This window comes from Podarcis cretensis (assembly GCF_951804945.1).
Source record: "Podarcis cretensis genome assembly, chromosome: 5".
Lineage (NCBI taxonomy): Eukaryota > Metazoa > Chordata > Lepidosauria > Squamata > Lacertidae > Podarcis > Podarcis cretensis.
Genome location: NC_137174.1, coordinates 32,546,345 through 32,568,026, shown reverse-complemented (window position 1 = coordinate 32,568,026; position 21,682 = coordinate 32,546,345). Strand labels below are relative to the sequence as shown.

Below are 21,682 nucleotides of genomic sequence, written 5' to 3'. Positions count from 1 at the left end.
AGGTTCAAGTGACTGACCTGAATATTCTGTCTGTGGTCTAGTTCACATAAGCCTGAACAATTATTTGATGACTGCAATGCCCAGAGACATTGACTTGATTGGCATCTGTGAATATGCTGGCAAGGCTCTGATGGAACCAATATACCTCAACTGCAAGTGCTTCTCAGTGGAATCTGTTTGCATGCGCAACTGCCCATCAAATGTACATTAAACAACGATAGCAAAATCAAATAATGTCTATGCATACATAAATAAGCACTCCATGCAGAAAGTGAAGTGCAAGCTGTCATTGCTGCATTGTGACACATATGTTTTTTTAAAAAAATACAAACTCCTGGATTGGGAAGTTGGTATATGCTATAACTTCCTGGGTTTTTATCCTAGCAAAACTCTCTTACACAAGTTTATATTCACTGAATACTAAAAAAGTAAGGGTTTTGAAAGTAAAGTGAGAGGATTGCTTGTTTCAGCATTTCGTGGTGGCATATCTGTTTTTCCTCTACAACATAGAAGTTATCTCTGAGTATGAAACAAAAAGTTGTGTCTGAAATGGCCTTCTGACCTAGGGATTTTTATTTATTTTTTATTTTTTGCTTTTGGACTAAGATTTGATCTTTGTGCCTCAGTCTTATCTGAGGGTCTCATTTCAACACGGTACATTAGAAAAGATGTCAGCACAATTTTTAAAACTCAGCAGTGCATAGACCTCTGCTTCTGAGACTGTTTGACTAAGGAGGGAAACTTCAACATGAGGAGAGGGGTGCTTAAGAAGAGGGGGAAGGGGGAAAGGCTGAACTGACTCTTATCAAGAGCCAGATACAAGGTCTTTTATCTGCCTGTGAAAAGGATAGTTGACAGAAGACAAGCTGGGTAAGCAACACTGTTGACAAGGTATCAAGGCCCCCAGGCAATCTTCCTTCAAACAATTAAAGGCGATAAAGCTGTATAGCTTTCGGGACCCTAAAGTGATATGCCCTAATGTTTCAGTGGGTTTGAAATGGATGGCAAAACAAAGGAGCTAGGAGCTAGCCGCCTGCTATCAGCACAATTCAGAAAATTGGAGGTGAAGCATTTTTAAATGATGCCCTGATGAGGAAGAGCATGCTGATAGGCTATGCCCGGGTCACTATAGGTTTACCTACAGTATATCAGCTTTATTTCAGTTTAACTGCCATCACTTTCACAAAAAATAAAAAAATAAATCCTGCAAAACTGCACTTTAAGAACATAAGAATAGCCTGCTGGATCAGGCCAATGGCCCATCTAGTCCAGAGTCCTGTTCTCACAGCAGCCAGCCAGAGGCCTGTGGGAAACCCACAAGCAGGGCTTGAGCACAAGAGACTCTCCTTCCTGTGGTATCTAGCAACCAAATAATTCATGGGTAGGCAAACTAAGGCCTGGGGGTCAGATCCGGCCCAATTGCCTTCTAAATCCGGCCCGCGGACAGTCCGGGAATCAGTGTGTTTTTACATGAGTAGTATGTGTCCTTTTATTTAAAATGCATCTCTGTGTTATTTGTGGGGCATAGGAATTCGTTCATTTCCCCCAAAAAAATATAGTCCGGCCCCGCACAAGTTCTGAGGGACAGTGGACTGGCCCCCTGCTGAAAAAGTTTGCTGACCCCTGGATAATTACTGCAAAACACAGCCATCATGGCTAGTAGCCATTGATTGCCTTATCCTACATGAATTTGTCTAATCCTCTTTTGAAGCCCGTTCAAAATGGTGGCTGTCACTGCCTCTTGTGACAGTGACTTCCGCAGTTTAACCAAGCATGTTGTGAATCCTCTGTTAGATATTCTTAGAGATGCCTAGGACAACTCCTCCAGGGATTCCCTGAGGACAGGGATAGACTGTTAAACCAGTTTAAGGCCTCGATCCAGTCAAAATTAGGCTGAAACAATTTATCGCTTTGGACTCTTCCTCCACTCAAGTGATCACACTGTACCACTGTTCTCATGTTAAACTGCATTTCACCACAGCTAATGTAGAAGAAGACATTCCCTCCTTCACCTATCCTGGGTGTTGATCTGATGCACTAATGCAGAGGAAATTCCACAGGTATATTTCGAAATAAACTGTGGAAGATATATTCCACCACAACCATTTTCTTCATTGCCTGCTCTCACGATGCTTTCATGAGACAGCAAAGAAGCTGAGACAATGAAGGAAATGGGCACTAGCCAAATTAATACTGTCTGCCCCTGATTTGGTCAGTTTCACAGGAGATCAGAGGAAGTTGTTATTTAAGGGAATCTGTGCTGGCAAAACCATCAAGGATAATGTGTCACACTTCTATGCAGAAAGAAGACTTGAACATTAGAGATGGTGCCATGCCTAGTATTTTCCAGCTCAGAAATCCAAATCTCGTCAGCTCTTAATGATCACCTCAAAAGTCATTCCCCAGTTTGGATTTTAATCCAAACCAAAAAAAGAATGAGTTATTCCTTCCTTCCACCCATTTGTCTACCTCACTCATCCTGAGCCAGGAACCTTCCTTGCTTCCCCAATGGCAACCCAAATAGAGTAAGGGAGAAGTGTCTTTTAGGAACACAGGGTGAACTACATTTCCCAACACCCCTCATGTTAGGCACCAAAGTAGGAAGGGGAAAGCGCGCGCACACACACCCACACACACACACAGAGAGAGATTCTTTGCCTCCTTCATCCCAGTACCATTTTTGCCAGTTAAGCAAGTTAGGTGGTTGAGAGGGAAAGGTGAGAATCAGGTGGGAGGAAGCAAGGAAGTTCTCAGTGCAAACTTGTATTCAGGCTGCAAAACCTGGCTTTGAGGGAGTAGAATTTATGTTTCCTTGGTTCAGGCATTATTATTATTATTATTATTATTATTATTATTATTGTGGTACCTTGGGTTAGGTACTTAATTCGTTCCGGAGGTCCATTCTTAACCTGAAACTGTCCTTAACCTGAAGCACCACTTTAGCTAATGGGGCCTCCTGCTGCTGCCGCCGCACCGCCAGAGCACAATTTCTGTTCTCATCCTGAAGCAATGTTCTTAACCCGAGGTAATATTTCTGGGTTAGCGGAGTCTGTAATCTGAAGTGTATGTAACCTGAAGCGTATGTAACTGGAGGTACCACTGTATTAGAGAGAGCTTTTGACACAAATAATTAAAGACATGAACACACCTGTCAATCTTCCAAGATGTTCAGGGCAATGGATGGTGTGGTTCACCTTGAGAACTAACAGGCTATCCATTGATAACAAAAATAATTTTCCTGAGCGAGTGCACACATCGCCCTTTGACCTTTTAAACAAGCAATATTGGTTTGTTTAAAAACTGCCTGGGGTTTATCTTGCAGCAATAAACTTCTGGATTTCCAAGCAACAATCTGATGCTGGTGAACTACTAATGGCTTTTCTCAGCAGAGTAACCTCTGCCTCCAGCTCTAATGGAATTTGCAGAAAAGATTCAGAGGAGACAGTGCCTGGGGATCTTTATTTATTTCTGTATACCATACAATTGATTTTTACATCCAGGTAACTTGATTAATGGAGAATGACTGGTGCAGAGTAATTCAACATTGAATCGTTGTATTTATACAACATTTTAAAGAAGGGCTTCTCATAACTACCTCAAAGAGGCCAAAATTATGTTCCTATATTGCAGCTGGGGAGCTGAGTAAATATAAGAACTGGAGAGATTTTCATTCATTCGTTCATTCATTTTATTTGTGTACTACTTTCCCACACAAAAATATCATACTCAAACAAACACTACACAAACACTTTTCTAAAAACATAGCAAAACAATAGCATAACAATTTCCTAATGACTTTGCAAAACAATAGCAATTCTAATAATTACTTAAACAACAAGCAGCAGCCAATAGCAAAAATAGCAAGATTTTAACCAGGGACCTCCTGTGTTTATTAAGAAACAAGAGCTGTAGCAACATAAGTAACCCGAGTGTGAACTGTAAGCTGGCAAGTGCTGTGCTTCGAATCTTGCCTGAGCTGCAAACGCAGTGGGTGGCCTTTAGCTAAGTCACCATTTCCTTAGCTCCTCAGGCACCCACACAGTCTCAGTGACATGAATATGCAGGGTGAATTCACAGAGACATTTCTTAAGTGGTAAATTATCACATGCTGCATCTCGCCACTTGGTGAGCCAATAGTCTGTGCAGCTCTGGCAAGCAGTGAGAAGAATCCAACCTGATTGCTGAGACTTTCTTCCCTACCTGGCAGGGCATGTCAGGTGATCAGATTACTGAATAGATATAGATGATAGATAGATAGATAGATAGATAGATAGATAGATAGATAGATAGATAGATAGAGGAACCTTTGCTGTGTGGTTTTTGGTGCCTGCTAAAAATGTTCTAGTTGGAGCAAGCCTGTCTAGATATCTAATTTTTATAATGTATGTTGTTGTTTAGTCGTTTAGTCGTGTCTGACTCTTCGTGACCCCATGGACCAGAGCACGCCAGGCACTCCTGTCTTCCACTGCCTCCCGCAGTTTGGTCAGACTCATGTTTGTAGCTTCGAGAACACTGTCCAACCATCTCGTCCTCTGTCGTCCCCTTCTCCTTGTGCCCTCCATCTTTCCCAACATCAGGGTCTTTTCCAGGGAGTCTTCTCTTCTCATGAGGTGGCCAAAGTATTGGAGCCTCAGCTTCAGATCTGTCCTTCCAGTGAGCACTCAGGGCTGATTTCCTTCTGAATGGATAGGTTTGATCTTCTTGCAGTCCATGGGACTCTCAAGAGTCTCCTCCAGCACCATAATTCAAAAGCATCAATTCTTCGGCGATCAGCCTTCTTTATGGTCCAGCTCTCACTTCCATACATCACTACTGGGAAAACCATAGCTTTAACTATACAGACCTTTGTTGGCAAGGTGATGTCTCTGCTTTTTAAGATGCTGTCTAGGTTTGTCATTGCTTTTCTCCCAAGAAGCAGGCGTCTTTTAATTTCGTGACTGCTGTTACCATCTACAGTGAACATGGAGCCCAAGAAAGTAAAATCTCTCACTGCCTCCATTTCTTCCCCTTCTATTTGCCAGGAGGTAATGGGCCCAGTGGCCATGATCTTCATTTTTTTGATGTTGAGCTTCAGTCCATATAATGTATATTTATAAATATACATTTTACATTATTATTTATAATTTACACATTATAAATATACATTTATGATGTATATTTATTTCAAAACTGCTCAGTATCTCTATTTTGATTATTTTTATTTGTTTTGCAATGTTTGCCTTTATTTGTATTTTCTTATCCATTGTATTGTTTTATGCAGCTTAGAGGTTTTTTGCTGATCAAGCAGTATATGCATACAGAAATACATACATACAGGGCCATATTGGCAGGATCAGGTATCTGCTGAGGCCCACAGCTCAGCAGGTGACACAGGGCAAAACCCCAGAGGCTTGTGACTGGGCTACTTCCTTGCCTGTTCACCTGTCCTCTCCAGGTAGGTGAGTGCTAACAGGGGCAAGGAGGAAGAGTTGCAGCCTCTGCCCAGATCTTGCCCTTTCCTCCTGGGCACTGGTGTCACTTTGGCCTACAGGGACAGGACAAACAAAACACCAGCACCATCACGAGCAAATGGTGGTGTGGGACTATTGAGAGGAAGAAGAGCCTGCAAAGATTTCTTAGCCAAGCGGTTCCTCCCCTTCCCTCTAAAAACCTACCCTGGAACTGCAACTGGTGAAGTGTTTTTGAACACCTGAACTGGCCTATATAACAAACATTTGAAATGTGCCATGTAGAAACTGAGTGAATTTATGGTGTCCATGAAACTTTCCCAATGCGATTCTGAGCTCAGCCCACGCATAGGTAAACTGGCTGGATTTTGTGTTCCCAAAGCACCGAGTTGCTAAGGCTGCCTTAAACTGAGATGGTTGACTTTTCCCAGCTGCAGCAAAGCGTTTGAACTCTGCCAGTTTACTAGGCGTGAGTGACGGTGCAGAATGTAGCCTTTCTGTTTTTCATGGCTTGGTCTATTAGCAACGTGGTTGTGGCCATGTGCTCTGAGAGACCCAATTGGGAGGTGGTGGTCTCTGCCACAGGGGGGTCGAAATGACCCTATCCGTCTCCTACCTGACAAAACTGAATGGTGCCTACCTTCTGCCAGGGAACATGGACAGCAGAGCACAAGATGGAAACACAAGATCCACACTGGTCAAAACTGGAAGCTTCTGTGTGTGGGTATTTAGGCATGAGCATCAGCTTACCATTTGCTTCCCTTCAACCTACAAGAAGGGGTAGACTTGTGTCAAGGGCCATAGTCCCTCTGGGCTGATCAGCTGGGGGCATCATGTTGATGAGTGGCCTAATTCAGCAGCCCCAGAGTCAAAAGGGTCTCTCTCTCGCTCTTTGCTTCCTTCCCTCCATTGTCTTTTTCTGCCACCAATTTACTCTTCTTCTCTCCTCCTCTTCCCCCCTGCTCTGTTCATTGCTGTGCCAGGTGCAGCACCAATCACATTTGTCAGAGGTCTGTACTGAATGCTTGCAGAGGGCCACTTGAAATGAGGCTGGGGGCCACAGGTTGCCAACCCTTGCCTGGAACCTGAGCTCAGAAGACCCGTCCACTCTAAAACACCTCCCTGGTGAGAATCCTTCAGCAGGATTTTTTATTTAATAATGTTTCTTCACTTCTGCATGCAATAGAATGAACATCTCTATTATTATTTTTCATTGCCCCAGCTTTTCTTTTTGCAAGGTCTATCGATGTGCCAGTCACACGTTTTCAAACTTTCCCCCCACAACCGTGAGTGCTAGTAATGTACTATTTTGAGATTATTATTTTTGTTAAAGGAGAGAACACTGAGTGTCTCAGGAAGCCACATTCTGCACCAGATTTAGCACAGCACAGGATGTCGATGAGCATGCAAAGTAGGCAGAGTCTTGTTCACAGGTGGCTGCACATAAAATGACAGAGGTTCTCGCACACCATGACTGCTCATGCACCATGCATTTGGAGAACATGGCTTCACCCCGCTCCCAAAGAATCCTGGGAACTGTAGTTTGTTAAGGCTGCTGGCGATTGCAGCTCTGCAAAGGATAAACTAGGATTGTGGGGTATTTGGAGGCCAACCAAGACAGATTGAGTAGATCTAGTTTATTATTGCCTACTCTGACTGGGGAGTGGCACTCGGGGTCTCAAAAAGGTATCTTTCCCATCACTTGCTACCTGAGCCTTTAAATCAGGGGTCGGGAACATGTGTTCCTCCAGATGTTGCCGAACTGCATTTCCCATCATCCCTGCCCATTACCTATGTTGGCTGAGGCTGAGCTGGAATCCAACAACATCTGAAGGGCCTCTAGGTTCCTCAGTGTTTCATTTCTTCCTTTATTACATTTCTATACCACCTTTATCTTCCAAGGAGCCCAAGATGATGTGCATGGTTCTCCTCCTCCCCATTTCATCTTCACACCAACCCTGTGAGGTAGGGTTAGGCTAAGAGATGGTGACTGGCCCAAGATCACCCAGTGAGCTTCATGGCTGAGTGGGGATTCGAACCCTGCTCTCCCAGGTCCCCATCCGATACTCTAACCATTATGCCACACTGGCTCTAAACATGGCTTTCGATGGAGATTCCAGGGATTGAACCTGGCTATTCAAAAAAACAAAAACAAAAAAACCCAGCCTCCTGCTTCTGTTTCGATACCGAGGTGCAGGTCTGCAAGAGATGAAGTAAACATAATTCTAAAAGCCCTCAATGTCAAGTACCACAGAACCATCTCTATGTAAGATTAGGAAGGCTATTGGAGGTCTTTGAGCCTGCAAGCTCTATCTGTCCCTAGAGTAGGAGTAGCCAACGTGGTGCCCTCAGCTGCCATCAGCCTCAGCCAATATGGCCAGTGCTCAGGGATTATGAAAGTCATAGTCCGCATATGGAGGGCACCACATTGGCTACCCCTGCCCTAGAGCTGGGATTCCAATGAGCATGAACGAATTGATACTTAACTCACACTCTATTCAGAGAAGGCTCTCCAGATACAAGACGCGGGCGGCGTTAGTCGTAAAAGTGTACGTGTTCCATATTATAAAGAAAGGATTAAGAAGTACCCAGATGAAAGGGTCGTGGAATAGGGAAAGACTTGTGGCATCAGGGTTTCTATTATTCTTTCTCAAAATTAATCAATTATTATTTCTCAAAATGCTTGAGTGTGTTTAAAAACAACAACAACAAAAAGTGGGCTCCAAAAAGAACAAAACAATAAAATTACCAGCAAAAAAAAACCAGTTGAAACAACTATTTAAAACATTCAAATCATAATAATTAAAACCAGATTAAAACATGTGTCAACATATGTGGATCTCGATAGGCTTGCCTAGACAAAAATGTTTATCAGCTGCTGGAAAGAATACAGCCAAGGCACCTGCCTAAGGTAATGAGGCAAGGAGTTCCAAAGGCTGAGTGCCGCCTCACTAAAACACAGAACATGGTGTTTTGTCTATCTTTTTTGGTATTTTTTGTGTGTCTTTTTCTCTGCAGCAGGCCGGGCAATAGAGAGCTGTTGATGGCTCACTTTTACAGCCAGAGAAACTGAAAAAGGCAGTCACCAAAGACCAGGATGACAGCTCACCGGTCTCCAACTCCTGTTTGCAAGCTGTAATTACAGCACCTCAGGTGATGGCTGGTGTCATTCTAGCAACGCCTCTCTGGTGAGCAATTAGGATTGCTCCACTGCTCCAGCCTTGTTGCAGGAGGCGGGTGGAGAAGGAAAAGGCAAGTTATTTCTGTGATCAATAGGAGCCTAGTGAACACTTGCCCCATCTGTATAATTAAAGCCGTGACTCAAGAGGAGTGAGAATGCCATCGCTGTTCCTTGGGGGTGGCTTTCTCAAACGCTCTTCATAATGAGAGGCTGGAAAAAAGCAGCAATATTCAGGCTCTTTAAACCAAGAGCCTCAGCAAAGGGTGTCATTTAGCATTTCACAGAGGAAGGGGAGACATGTTGGGGTGTGGGAAGAGAAGCAAGATTCTCACAAAAGTTTACAGGCCCTCTTTTCTGTATATATTTGAAGTAAAATTAATGGCAGAACGTAAAACAACATTCGAAAGAAAGTGGCGGCTGCAATACACCACACACCCCAGGACCCTGGGAACTGAGATTTGTTAAAGAGAGCTGGGAATTACAGTTCCGTGAAGGGTAAACTACAGTTTCCAGGATCCAGGAGGGGTGTGCTTTAAATCTTTGGTGTGTATCCAGCCAGGGAATCTGTGGTGGCAAGTCAGCTCTCGGTGTGAAGGAGCCTCAGCAACATGAGTCTCTTCCTATGCTAATCACCCTGCCGCCATTTAAAATTTCCCACAATGCCCCACAGCACCCGACCTAACAGGGCTACAGGGCATTGGGGGATTTTAAAATGGCAGGAGCCAGAGCAGGTAAATAATTTGTTTGTCCTCATGCTATGATTTCTAACCATCAAACTGCTATCTTTTGACATTGGGAGCAGCCCTCTCCCCCCAACCCTTGTCATTTGGTAGTCTTAATAGTCAGTGACAGTGTCATACACTGGAATCTAGTGCATGTCTGCTCAGAAGTAAGTCCCTCTGAATTCAGTGAGACTTACTCCCAGGTAAATTTATATAGTAGGGAATCTTAGATCTGGCCTCTGTCTTTTAATCTTGAAACTCTTCCCCAGATTATACACCCCTTCACCCCAGGCTGCACCCCGTAGCAAGCTAAGTCCCCTACCTGTCGAATTTTGAAGAGGTTTTGTTTTTGTTTTTTACATCTCATCTCCCCTTGTACCTAAACCTGTATTTTCAGTTGAACAAGCTGATTTCAACATGTCACTATTAGTAATCCTCCGCATGATCTGGTTATTATGGACCTTGACTCATTAGTCAAAGCATTTGTTCATATTTCGTATTATCGGCCACTATGTTGCTAGCATGATGGACCACTCCACAATAGGGAAACTTCCTCATGCCAATCCATTGTTTGGTTAATCTTCCCCTATTTTAATATAGCACCCTTCTGTCCAACAGAAACCTCCAGGACGGCCTACAAGGGAATTAAACAGATAATTAAAACAATCAAAATAAAGTTATAAAACAATGGCCAAGGCAGCAGTACAGACTGAAAGCCGTTGTGGTACCCTCCTGATGTTGCCAGCTACAACTCCCCCTCATCTCTGAGCATTAGTCATACCAGCTTGGAGCTGATGGAAGTTGTAGTACAACAACCAGAGGGTGCACAGTGGCTACCCTGACATGAGAGTTCCTCAATGGACAATTTTGTTTTGGACAGGGTTTACGTTGACGTTACAAAACTTGGAAAACACCACCATGGATTTATTTCAAGAGTTACCCTACAGAGTTGAGTTCTTCTGACCTGGCTGATCCAAAAGGAACAGCTGGTATCTGGCAGAGGGACCAAGGATGTTTGGCTGGTACTACCTGTACCTACTTTCTTCTCCAGAGCAATAACTGTGGGTTTTGAATTACATTGTACAGCAGACTCCCATCAGCCTGTGAGGATCGTGTGATGCTTGCCTTGTGCTCAGTTAGCCTGACTTGCCTCCTGCAGCCAATCGCCATTTCATCTGCTCTCCTCTTACCAGTCCCATTCCAAAGCCAGCGTTCTTGGAATTCTGCAGAGCAGATTCCTTCTTTCTCAGAAACACACTGGAATGTGTTTCTTGACATTTCAGAGACTCCAGAAGAAGAACAGGATAGCAAGGAAGAAAGAGCTTTGTTTTCATCTACGTATGGGATTTCTGTGTTTTCCTGAACAGCTGTGATTGTCCACTGAAGTAATTTGGGTTCTTTTTTTGTCACACCTCACACTGAACTGCAGCCCAATGAGGAATTAATTCGTTTAGAAATGACTGGTGGTGTCAGGGACTCAGCGGGAGCGCAGGGAGGAGAGGAGATGGAGAGCGAGGGGGAGCAATCCGAGGGCAGCGTAGGAGATGACAGCAGCCCGATAGATTCCATGAGCCTCTCCAGCGAATCGGAAGATTCACAGAAGGGGGCGCCGATGGGCAGGGCAAGGGGGGACCCAAGGGGGCCACCCCAGAAGCAAGGGGCCAGCGGGGACTCCCAGAGCAGCAGTTGGAAATCAGGACCAGCTTCCCCACCAGAGCGTAGTGGGGGGGAGGAGTCCCAGGTATCAGAGCCCACATATGCACCACCAGCGAGAGAAGATGAGTCAGGGTTGGCCACGCCTCCATCGGAGAGCGAGGGAACGGTCAAGAGGAAAGTTGCAGGCTGGGCGCGCGCGCCAAGTTCAATTGTACAGGCGAGCGGCACAGAAGGTAGCCCGGATAGGGAACCAGGTCCTAAAGCCCGCCGGAAGGAGGGGGAAGAATCATCAGGGTCAGCGTCAGAGGAGTCCAGAAAGGATGAAACCCTAGCAGGCAGGAGGGCCCAGAGGAGAAAGGAACTTAGGAAGAGGTGGAGCAAAGCGAGAGTGTTAAACTGGTGTGGAAGGGGCGGAGACTCAGACGGGACTTCGCCGGTCTAAGGTCGAGACGTAGAGCTGCGCGCTGCGGCTTCAAAATGGAAACTGAACCTCAATAAAGACTTTTGTACATAACTACAGCCTAGCGTTGGTCCTCTGTGAGCTGGGACCTGGAGGCAGCTCTGACAGGTGGTAATATGTGCGCCAGTCAACTGCATGGAAAGCTAAATTCTCTGAGTGCAATCTGCAAGCTTGATTCAGAGGTAAAGGTAAAGGGACCCCTGACCATTAGGTCCAGTTGCGGATGACTCTGGGGTTGCAGCGCTCATCTCACTTTATTGGCCAAGGGAGCCGGCATGCAGCTTCCAGGTTATGTGGCCAGCATGACTAAGCCGCTTCTGGCGAACCAGAGCAGCGCACGGAAATGCCGTTTACCTTCCCACCGGAGCGGTACCTATTTATCTACTTGCACTTTGACGTGCTTTCAAACTACTAGGTGGGCAGGAGATGGGACTGAGCAACGGGAGCTCACCCCATCGTGGGGATTCGAACCACCAACCTTCTGATCTGCAAGCCCTAGGTTTTGTTGTTTAACCCACAGTGCCAGAGGTATCAGCTCACAATAGGGTACTGAATAGGACTAAGGTCGAGCATGTTTCCTTGATGCTGGTGTGCAGTTGCCCCTACACAGGGATACTGTTACTGCCTAATATGGGCCATATTCACACACTTTGCCATGGGTGGGGTTTGATCCAGGCACCAGCCCCTGCATGAAGATGCTCATAGTCCAACAGGAACATTAGTCGGCTGTCTACACATTGTGCCCAGCTCTGCAACACCTTCCAAATACAGAAACAGTTTTTTGCAGGCTCATTTGCACGGAATTGCTTCGATTCTGGGCAGGTTTCTGTGTGCAAAAGGAATGGCAGTGAATATGGACTTCCTTTTCCATAGATGGAGGAATCCCATGGTTATATGTGCACATCAGCTGATCGCGCAACATGCTTCCATGTCCTTGCATGCTAAAACGTGAAGACAGGAGAGCTGTCTTTTCAGCCCCTTACTTGGCTGACCTTACTGTGTTCTAATTTGCAAACAGCTTCATGATGTTTTTGGTGAAACAGCTCAGTTGGTTAGAGTGTGGTGCTGATAGTGTCAGGGTTGCAGGTTCAATCCCTGTATAGGAGAGCTTCATAGTTCTGCATTTCAGGGGGTTGGACTAGATGATCCTCAGGGTCCCTTCCAACTCTACAAATCTATGATATAATTGCACATTTAGAGAATTACCCATTCCTGAGCCTTATTCTTCACGATCGAAGCACAAGGTTCAGGAGACCTGACTGGCCTCTCCTTGGATTCTTTGCTTTACATTCAGCTCCTCTGAATGAAGCTTGTACATTGTACCCAGGTGTTGTTTTTATGTGCTTCAAGTCTTTTGGCTGAACTTCTTCTTGAACGATTTGACAGTTTGACCACAGAAGACTCCCCCCCCCACTTTGCAGGATCAACATTGAGGTTTAGCATCATAATGTGGGAAGAGGGATTATTCTGCCTACAATTATGTCATTATAGGCATTTTCCAGTGGATGCACCCAAAATCACATCCCGGAGACTTGCTTCAAGGAAGTATGCAGGCAGACTTTGTTCGAATGGCCCAGCTGCTGTGATAGGACACACATCACCTTGAATACCTATGTACAATTCTTTGTCAAGGATTGAACTTAGGGGTACCGGTTTGGCCAGTTTTCTGCATCAACTGTTGGGATTTGTGTTGTGACAAACCTATCTCTCTCCCCCCCCACCCACTGCTCACAAATCTCTAGAGAGCTCTTTCTAAGTGGGTGCTTTTTATCTGTTTTCCTCAAAAAAGAAAGCTACAAATTAAGATTTAAATGAATAAATGTCATTTAATTTATGCATCTAAACACCGGAAGAGATGTAAGCAAGACAGGTGATTGAAATCAAGCTTTTTAATGGCTGGTAAATACATGTGCTGAATGTGTCATGAAGGTAGAGGGAAGTCTGGACAGGAGCAGGTATGTCCTGCTTAAAGGTGTGTAGACCAGTACTCTATAATGCTATGGTTCAATATTTCCCTACTTTCCAGCACCAATGAAGGGCCATAGCTCTCTGGCATAGCACCTGTATACAGCCCCCAGGTTGAATCACCAGCATCTCCAGGTCAGGTCAAGAAGGTTCTCAGTCCAAAAGCCTGGAGAGCTGTTGCCAGTCAGTGCAGGCAACACTTAGCCAGGTGGGCCAATGGCAGCTTCCTAGGTTCCTATGGAAAATGCAATACTCCCGAGGCAGAGGATCAACAGAAAGGATCCTCTGCTGGATTGCAGCAAGCTCTAAAACAATTTCACTCGAGGTTCTGCTTAAGAATCTAAAACTAAGTCAGTTTTAATGGAACACCTAAATCATGATTTGCCCAAACATTCCAAAATGCATTGTCCCAAACAGCAATTGTTGTTTTTAAACATTTGACTGTACTAGAATGCTTTTGAGGGATTCTTTAAACATTTGTTTCTGTTCTATCCATCTCCAGCAGTTTTCCTTGAATAAAGTGGCAATGTTCTAACTCAATGGCTCAATATTTATTTATCTTTTACATTTTATTAGCCTTTAAGAGAGAGAGATTTGGCTCAGGATGGTGGCACAGGTCCACCACAGTTGAAGTTTGTCGTATTTCAGGGACATCCCTAGGAAAGAATGTGGATTGTACCTGTGTTGTAGATTGCTCTCATCCTTCCTTTAAAATGTAACTGAGCCCCATGCAATCCGATTCACTTACCTGGAATAAGTAACACTGAAGTAAGTCTTAAGCTATTCTTCCCCCACTCACTAGAAGGAATGAGTTTGTGCATGTGCTTTTACTAATAGCAAGGTGCCTTTTCTGGTTATGTCATGATGGGGGTGTTACGAATCTCATAAATATGTAAAACGATAGCTGTCAGGGCCTCACATCGTCCATGAGCAGATAGACTCATCCTGGGGAAAATATGCTTGTCTAGCAGCAACCATATGCTGCTTCTGCAATGCATAATGGAGAAACGGAAGCCTGTTGCCCATTCCGCAATGTGCTGACATCGAGCTGAAGTCAAACATTTGTGGTCAGCACTGTGAAACGGAATGCACTGCTAGGCTTGTTAGGCGATTCTACAAACTTTTGTCGAGAGGCCACTTGTAGAATTCAGCTCTGCACATCACATATTCTGTGTATTTATACCTATCAGAACTCTACAGCAAAAACAGAGAGGTAGTGTGTGCCACTGTCATCTTCACAACACACATATGATTGGGAAGACACTTGTCTGCAGACGGTTATGGCCATTGCTGCCTGTGGCGCTAGAGCTAGTGAGGCTGCTGGGCTGCCCTCATCCACAGGTGTCACAATGCAGCAAGCATATCCCCATTTGCAGTTCATGGTCTCTTTCCACGTTTGGGTAGCATGGGGCCATTATTGGCAACACAGTCCCTACTGGTGGGCTGTATCCATGTTTCCATGGATGCTGCGTGTGTCTCTCTTTCCCATACCATGTTTGTATAATTGCCTTTTGTGGTTCCTCCCCCTTCAGTCCCAGATTCTACTTAAAGTCAGGTAAAGGATTACTCAGCCAAGTCTTAAAATACCAGTTGGTGGGAATCACATGTGGGAAGAGGGCTATTGCGCTCATATTCTGCTGTGGACTTTTTTGTCCGACGGGCCACTCTTGAAACATATTGAACATTGTGGGCTTTTAGCCTCATCTGGCCGGGATCTTATGTTTGCCTATGCCTAACATTTCCACCAAAATTGATGGCCCTTCAGCTGGATTACGCTCTCAGCTTTTTCCCTTTTTACTCTTATGTTGCAGGGGCTCCAGGCGGGACTTTAGTACACTTCCCCAAATTCTGTATGTACTAGGTGTTATCTGCCAAAAGTGCAACTCATGAACCTGACAAGATGGGCTCTGCATTACAGCAGCTTATGCCACACTCAATGGCTCAATATTTATTTACCTTTTACATTTTATTAGCCTTTAACTTGCCACTTAAAACAAAAAACCTACAGCTGACTTACAGGACTGATTACTTTTGTTGAGGTTTTTGATTTGTTTCCCCAAGTAACCTTCTTAGAGCAAACACAACCTCTATTGTACCACTGATTTCAGCCATTAGGGAAGAATTCTCATGCATTCACCACTGGAAGAATACCAATAGCTGCCTTCCTACAGCAGATGAGACATTGGCAACTTAAAGCCAATCCCTTTCCTTTCAGCAGAGGGAGTGTCCCTAAGGGCTGATAACGATACTTAAAGAGTTCTATTCACCAGCCCCTGCAAGGAGAATGGCTAACAATGGAGCAGGCCCCAGCAGAGCATCTGATGCAAGGCCCCTTTCTGTGGTGGCTTTGGGAGTAGCTGTGGGGAGGGAAGATAATTCAGATAGGTACAACACACAAGGCCTTCTGCCCTTGATGGAATGATCTCCATTGTACTGGTAGACATGCCCATATCCTTTTGAGGCCTATATGCTAGTTGGTTTAAACCCCATTTGACAACCTGGTCATGAACAGGCATTTTCGGCTACAGGTCAATTGGCACCCTAGGCTTAGCAAATTTGAAGAGGCAACCACAGAATTGCTGACCAAGGTGTCCATTCCAATCTTACATCAAAGCAAGGGCCTTTTCTCTCCAGCTCACTCCCAGCATCCAGGTTCCTAAGACAGTACAATCTGAAGGAAGGAGGTATGTCCAGAAGATGTTTGAAAATTGGGATTCGGGTGGAGAGAGGCACAGTGGGAACAACCGAGTGCATTGTTTTCCCCTCAGTCAACCGTATTTGAAAATAGAGGCCGCAGGCCAAATTTGATCCTAGGAAACCTCCAGTGTCCCAAAGCCCATTTCAGAAATCAATCATCCAATTTCAGAAGTCAATCATCCAACTACCATCACCTTTTTGCAGCCCCAGTTAAAACACTGGCAAGGAAAAGGAAGGAGAGAAGCAGATTATTAGAAATGTTTTTATTAGAAAAGTAAAAAAACCAACAGTTGTATAGGAGTCTTCAAAAACTTGAACATCAAGTGTATTCCATGTGAACTGTAACCAATGGAAGCACTACAGACCGACTGTGAGGGTTCCTGCCCCCCCCCAACCCCAGCCCAGCATCACCTCACACCTCCCTCAAACATACATCACCAGAATACCCAACCATGACAGAGCACACTCCACCTTGTGTGCCCTGTGCCTCCCACACTGGTCTCATTCAGGGAAAAAATAAACACGAACAGAGCTGCGTAAATGATGCATGGTGGATTTAACGCCCCCATTCATTCAGAAGTCCTTATATTTAGCTGCCCTAGTGTGTCAGTAGTGGAGCTTCTTCATGCCCTTCTGTTCAAAGCAATGCAACACATTCTTGGGTCCCTTTAGACCTTAAAACACATATAAACAATTGTCCATGCACCTCACCACTCACCAGATATCCATTGATTACTATCTAAGTTTTTTTTCTTTCCGATTTCTAAAAAAAGAAAAGTTTATCACAAAAAAGCAGGCAACCTTCATCTCTCCTTAGTGGCAGCCCTGCTGTTATGTCATCAGCTGTCAGGAAAAAAAATACTGCTAAAGTTGTCCCACGTGTCAGACAAGGATTTTTTTAAAGCTAGCACATTGTTTCCAGCGGGCTTTTTTTGTCAGTTACTAAAAACCAGAGTGCTGTTGTTGCTGTTTTTAATTTTCAAACCTTGCCTTCCTCCTCCTCCTCCTCTTTGGACTACCTGCCTAGTATCACTTGTTAAGTCAATCTTCCATCTAAATCTAACCTACAGTGGCTCAAGAGGACAGCTGCGTCTTGGAAACGGCTTGTGTTCCACAGCCCTTTAAACACGCCTCCTCCCCACTTTGGACCGGTGCTGGCCATTATCTTTAAGAGAGTAAATGCTCAGTTTTAATTCCAACCAGGAGACACTTCTCAGCACTCTTCTATGAGCAACTGCTCAGAGCTATACAGTTTCTTTTTAATGACCCTGAAGCCAGTGCTGAGCTTCAGCGATTGGCTGAAGCCTGGAGAAAAAGCAGAGCCGGAGCTAAAGAGTCCCTGGATTTTAGGCCAGAGGCGGGAATCCAGTCTAAGAATGAGAGTCAGCTGGAAGGTAGGCACCAGGCCGGGGTCCACAGCAATCTGCCCCACACTATGGCAACCCTTCCCTTGTTCCACGCACAAGTCAATGAGGGCCCCCCGCAAGCCACAGGGCTCCCTATAGGCCAAGTGGAGGAGCTCCTTGCCAACTTGGGCGATCAGCTGGCTTGGCATGAGGAGCCTGGAGGAGCGGTTGGAGTTGATCTTCGCTTTATTCAGACTGACTTGGATTAGCTTCATGAGATTGGCACACAGGAGCTCATCCTCCGGATCATTTAACAAGTCAAAGTCTGGCAAGGACACTTCATCCAGATATTCCTGGGCATCTGCAAATGAAGGAGAGACAACAGCCCCATGACTACTCTGCTGCTAATGCTGCTGCGATACCCCCCTGCCAAGAAATTAAAACAGCTTTGTGCATTTCGTTGTTTTTAATTGGTAGAAGCCATTCTGGGCAACAAAAAGATCACATTATAAGCTTAAGGCAGCCGCTTCTCAGCAACCCCTCTGCTAGAGAAGGCAGGCAACAAAGGCAGTGGCTGCTTGCTGGTTTGCCCATTAAACATACATAGCACTTTAAATTCCTGTTTTGACCTGTAGTTGCCCATAATGCTCACTATCTCCCCCACCCCCCACCCTCCTCCAAGGCTTCATTAAAGTAGGCCGATTCTGCATGCACTTAAATGGGAATCACTGAAGAGCTCCTTTTCTGCTTTCAAGGGGTGGGAAGGGGAGTTTTTAAACGGAATTAAGTAAACATGATAGAACTCCACCCCCACCCCGTCTATGTATGCAGGTCCCCAAAGCTCCCCTTTATTAGCATCCCTAGTCACCTCCCCGCAATCTGCTTAGACGTGGTACCCATTACAAGCAGCTCCCCGGCCCCAATTCTCCCAGCCCAGACCCGCATATGGAGGCCTAGGAGCCCGTTTTGCAGACATTAAGACAGACACCCCCGGTGAGATGGAGAAACCCCGCTTACCCGCTTCGGAGCTCAAGCTGCTATCCAGGGACTCGCAGTCGGAGCTCTCCAGCCGGGCGCTGCGGCCGGCGGCCCCTTGGTAGGCGCTCTCCTTCTCCCAGGCGAAGGCGGGCGGGTTCTCCCTCTGCTCCGGGATGGGAGGCAGCGGGGAGAAGCTGTCCCACGAGACTGGCATCTCTGCCCTTCTTCCCACGGCCGCTTTTCCACACCGGGGGTCGGAAGACGGGTGTCCGCTACTGGGATCGACGGCTCTGTAGCAAAGGGAAAGAGGAGGGCGCAGGTGAGGATCGGAGTGGATCGGATCCCTACGTCTTAAGACCAGCTCCAAAGGATAAAGGACAGCAGACTCGACCACGGGACCCGTGCAAAACGGGCATCTAATGAAAAAACCCATCTACTTACCGGCTTCAGGGCGCCCGTCGAGGAAGATAGTGGAAGCAGCAGCGCTGAGCCGTAGGACCCGTAAGAGGCGCGCAGCTGCCCGAGCGACCCCGCTGCCACCCAACCTCCCTCCTCTGCCCTTTCGTTGGCACTGCGGTTCCACCCCCCGTCGCTCCGCCTTTAAATAGTCGGGTCAGGGGGTGTGCGCGCTCGGAAGCCCCGCCCCATTCCCTCCGCCGCCTTCGCCGCTTCGGGTCTCCTGCTCCGCCGCAGCTCATTGGCCGGGAGCGGGAGCTGGGCCGCTCCAATGGAGAGGGAGCGCACGTTCGCAACGTTCTCTCCTGCCCGGTTACAGCAGCCTGGGACACGCCCCCTCCACCTCCTCCTCCTCCTCCGCGCTGTTCTTGTTCTGCGGCTGCACGGGGATGGGGGCGGGGGGAGGCTTGTGGCTGCGGCGAGGGGGTGGCGCAGGCTGCAGAACAATAGGCTGCTGTTGGAAGTGGGGGGAAGGGGGGAAAAGGGGCGCATAACAATGTGTGTGGCACCCACCCCTAAACTTCGCACCCCTCGATGCCCGATTGCAAAATTGCGCGTTTGCAATTGCACCCGGGTGCAAAAGCCTGCGGAGTTCAACGGAGCATCGCTCCCAAGTAAGCCCGAGGTGCATGCATGCATCTTAGCACTGCGTGCAAGCAGAAGGTCCCACGGACGCGTTTACCTGGAAATCAAGCCCCCAATTGTGTGGGACTGAAAGAGAAAGCCATGTAAATAACTCCCGCTAGGGATGGGAAAGGCTTACGGCTGCCAGTCAGTGTAGGCAGCACTAAGCTCGATGGAGCAATAGTGTGTCTCAGTATAAGGCAGCTTCCAAACGGGGGGGAGGGGGGTTGCTTCTGAGTAAACTCCCTTCAACGTGCATAGGATTCTAAGAGTGGGGAAGGCAAGCGATGGATCCGTTGCTGGGCGCCCATATCACGTAGCGAGCAGGCTCCGCTACAAACCAGTAGGGCCTGTCCTCCTTATAATGCGCACTAGGATGGACAAGGAAAGGATCGGCGCAAGTCTACTGAAAAGCCCGTCCTATTGTATTCAAGTGCGGCTTACACCCAGGTAAATGTGGGGTTAGGACCGCAGCCTTACAGAGTCAGTGGCGAGGTAGTTTTCATAGAATCAAAGAACTGCAAGGGACCCCAAGGATCATTCAGTTCAACCCCCCCCCCAATGTTGGACTCTCCCCCCCCCAACGTGGAACTCGAACCCGAGACCCTGAGGTTAAGAGTCTCTTGAGTTCTACGGATTGAGCTACCTGCTTTGTTCTCAATCCCAGTGTTACGCACGGGATTTCTCTTTCTCTCTCATGAAGCTGTGGCTCCTTTTGCATTTTGTTTTCCCCAGACACACAATAGATTTGTAGTTAAAAGGAAGGACACCGGTATATCTCACACCCCCCGATCCTAACCACGATCCTAGGCCAGAGAAACCCCTTGGATTTCAAGGGAATATCTACATGATGCGCACGTAGAAACAGTTTGGCATCTGTCTGCCAACTTTAATTATAATATACCTCCGGACACTTCCAAAGCTTAAAGGATCCGTTTCCTATTTACAGTGTTCTCTCCCAAAGATCTTAACATGTAGATATATGGCCACGAAAGTAACAGTTGCATTAGCAGTCAGGTTACATTATTTTGACAAGCAGCCGAAGAAGTGAATCTTCCACAAAGCGGCCTGTAGAGGGATGTGTGCGTGTTTTGTTGCTGCAAAGATCAGGACACCCCCCGCCCCGCAAACGTACTTGGTATTATGCGCATTTTCATCGGGCTTTTCCTTGCAATGCACAACAAGAGGAGTGATATAATACCCGTGTCGGACTCGGGTTCACACGTTAAGTGTTGGCCACCCTGCCAACACTTTGGATCGCCAAAAAATAACAGGGGTTTTATTATTATTATTATTATTATTATTGCGCCTGCATTGACGTCAGCTCATGTCTGGGCGCTGGTGCGCGCAGGGCCGCGCTATCGACTGACCGCCGCGGAGCTGATAAGGGCGGGTTTTGTTGCAATTCCTCGGGCAGAGGAGGAGGAGGCCGCTCGGTGCGACGACGAGCTCGGCACGTCGGGGAGCTCCGTAACTCGAGCCGAGCAGTCCAGCCGCAGCCAGAACTCACACGGCGAGCTCGGCTGGGTCCTAGCGCCTCCCGGGTTCCCAGCCGTGTAAATTGCTGCGGGAATTGCATCATGAGCGAGGGGAGAGGAAGCACCCGGAGCTGCTGCAAAAAAGCATATCGTTTCATCAGAAAGGAGGAAACTCCACATAATAAACTGCAGGACCTTTTCGAGGGCTTAAGGCCGGACTGACTCAGCCGAGGTTTCTGGAAGAGAGGGCACTGAGTTTAGATCATGGGTAGGCAAACTAACGCCCTGGGGGCCGGATCCGGCCCAATCGCCTTATAAATCTGGCCCATGTACGGTCCGGGAATCAGTGTGTTTTTACATGAGTAGAATGTGTGCTTTTATTTAAAATGCATCTCTGGGTTATTTGTGGGGCGTAAGAATTCGTTCATTATTTTTTCCCCCAAAATATAGCCCAGCCCACCACAAGGTCTGAGGGACAGTGGACCAGCCCCTTGCTGAAAAAGTTTGCTGACCCCTGGTTTAGAATAGATAAAGATGGGTCCAGTCCAATGCAGGCTTCACACATTCATTAGAGAGGGGGGGGGGAATAAATGAGTTCTGAACATACTAAGCGCATTGACCTGGTGTCACAATAAGTTATTGGTTAGGTTGAAAGAGCAATGAGCCAGCGTT

The 21,682-nt window shown here is 46.6% G+C and overlaps 1 protein-coding gene across 1 annotated transcript; it reads right to left on the bottom strand.

Moving 5' to 3' along the window:
- Positions 1-16,376: 16,376 nt before the first annotated feature.
- DDIT4 (DNA damage inducible transcript 4) lies at positions 16,377-19,044 on the bottom strand. Its single transcript, XM_079976490.1, has 3 exons — positions 18,894-19,044; positions 18,492-18,742; positions 16,377-17,835 (listed from the first exon to the last, which is right to left on the bottom strand). The coding sequence occupies exons 2-3, from the start codon at positions 18,664-18,666 to the stop codon at positions 17,342-17,344; spliced, it is 669 nt and encodes a 222-aa protein (XP_079832616.1). The 5' UTR covers positions 18,667-18,742; positions 18,894-19,044; the 3' UTR covers positions 16,377-17,341.
- Positions 19,045-21,682: the final 2,638 nt, after the last annotated feature.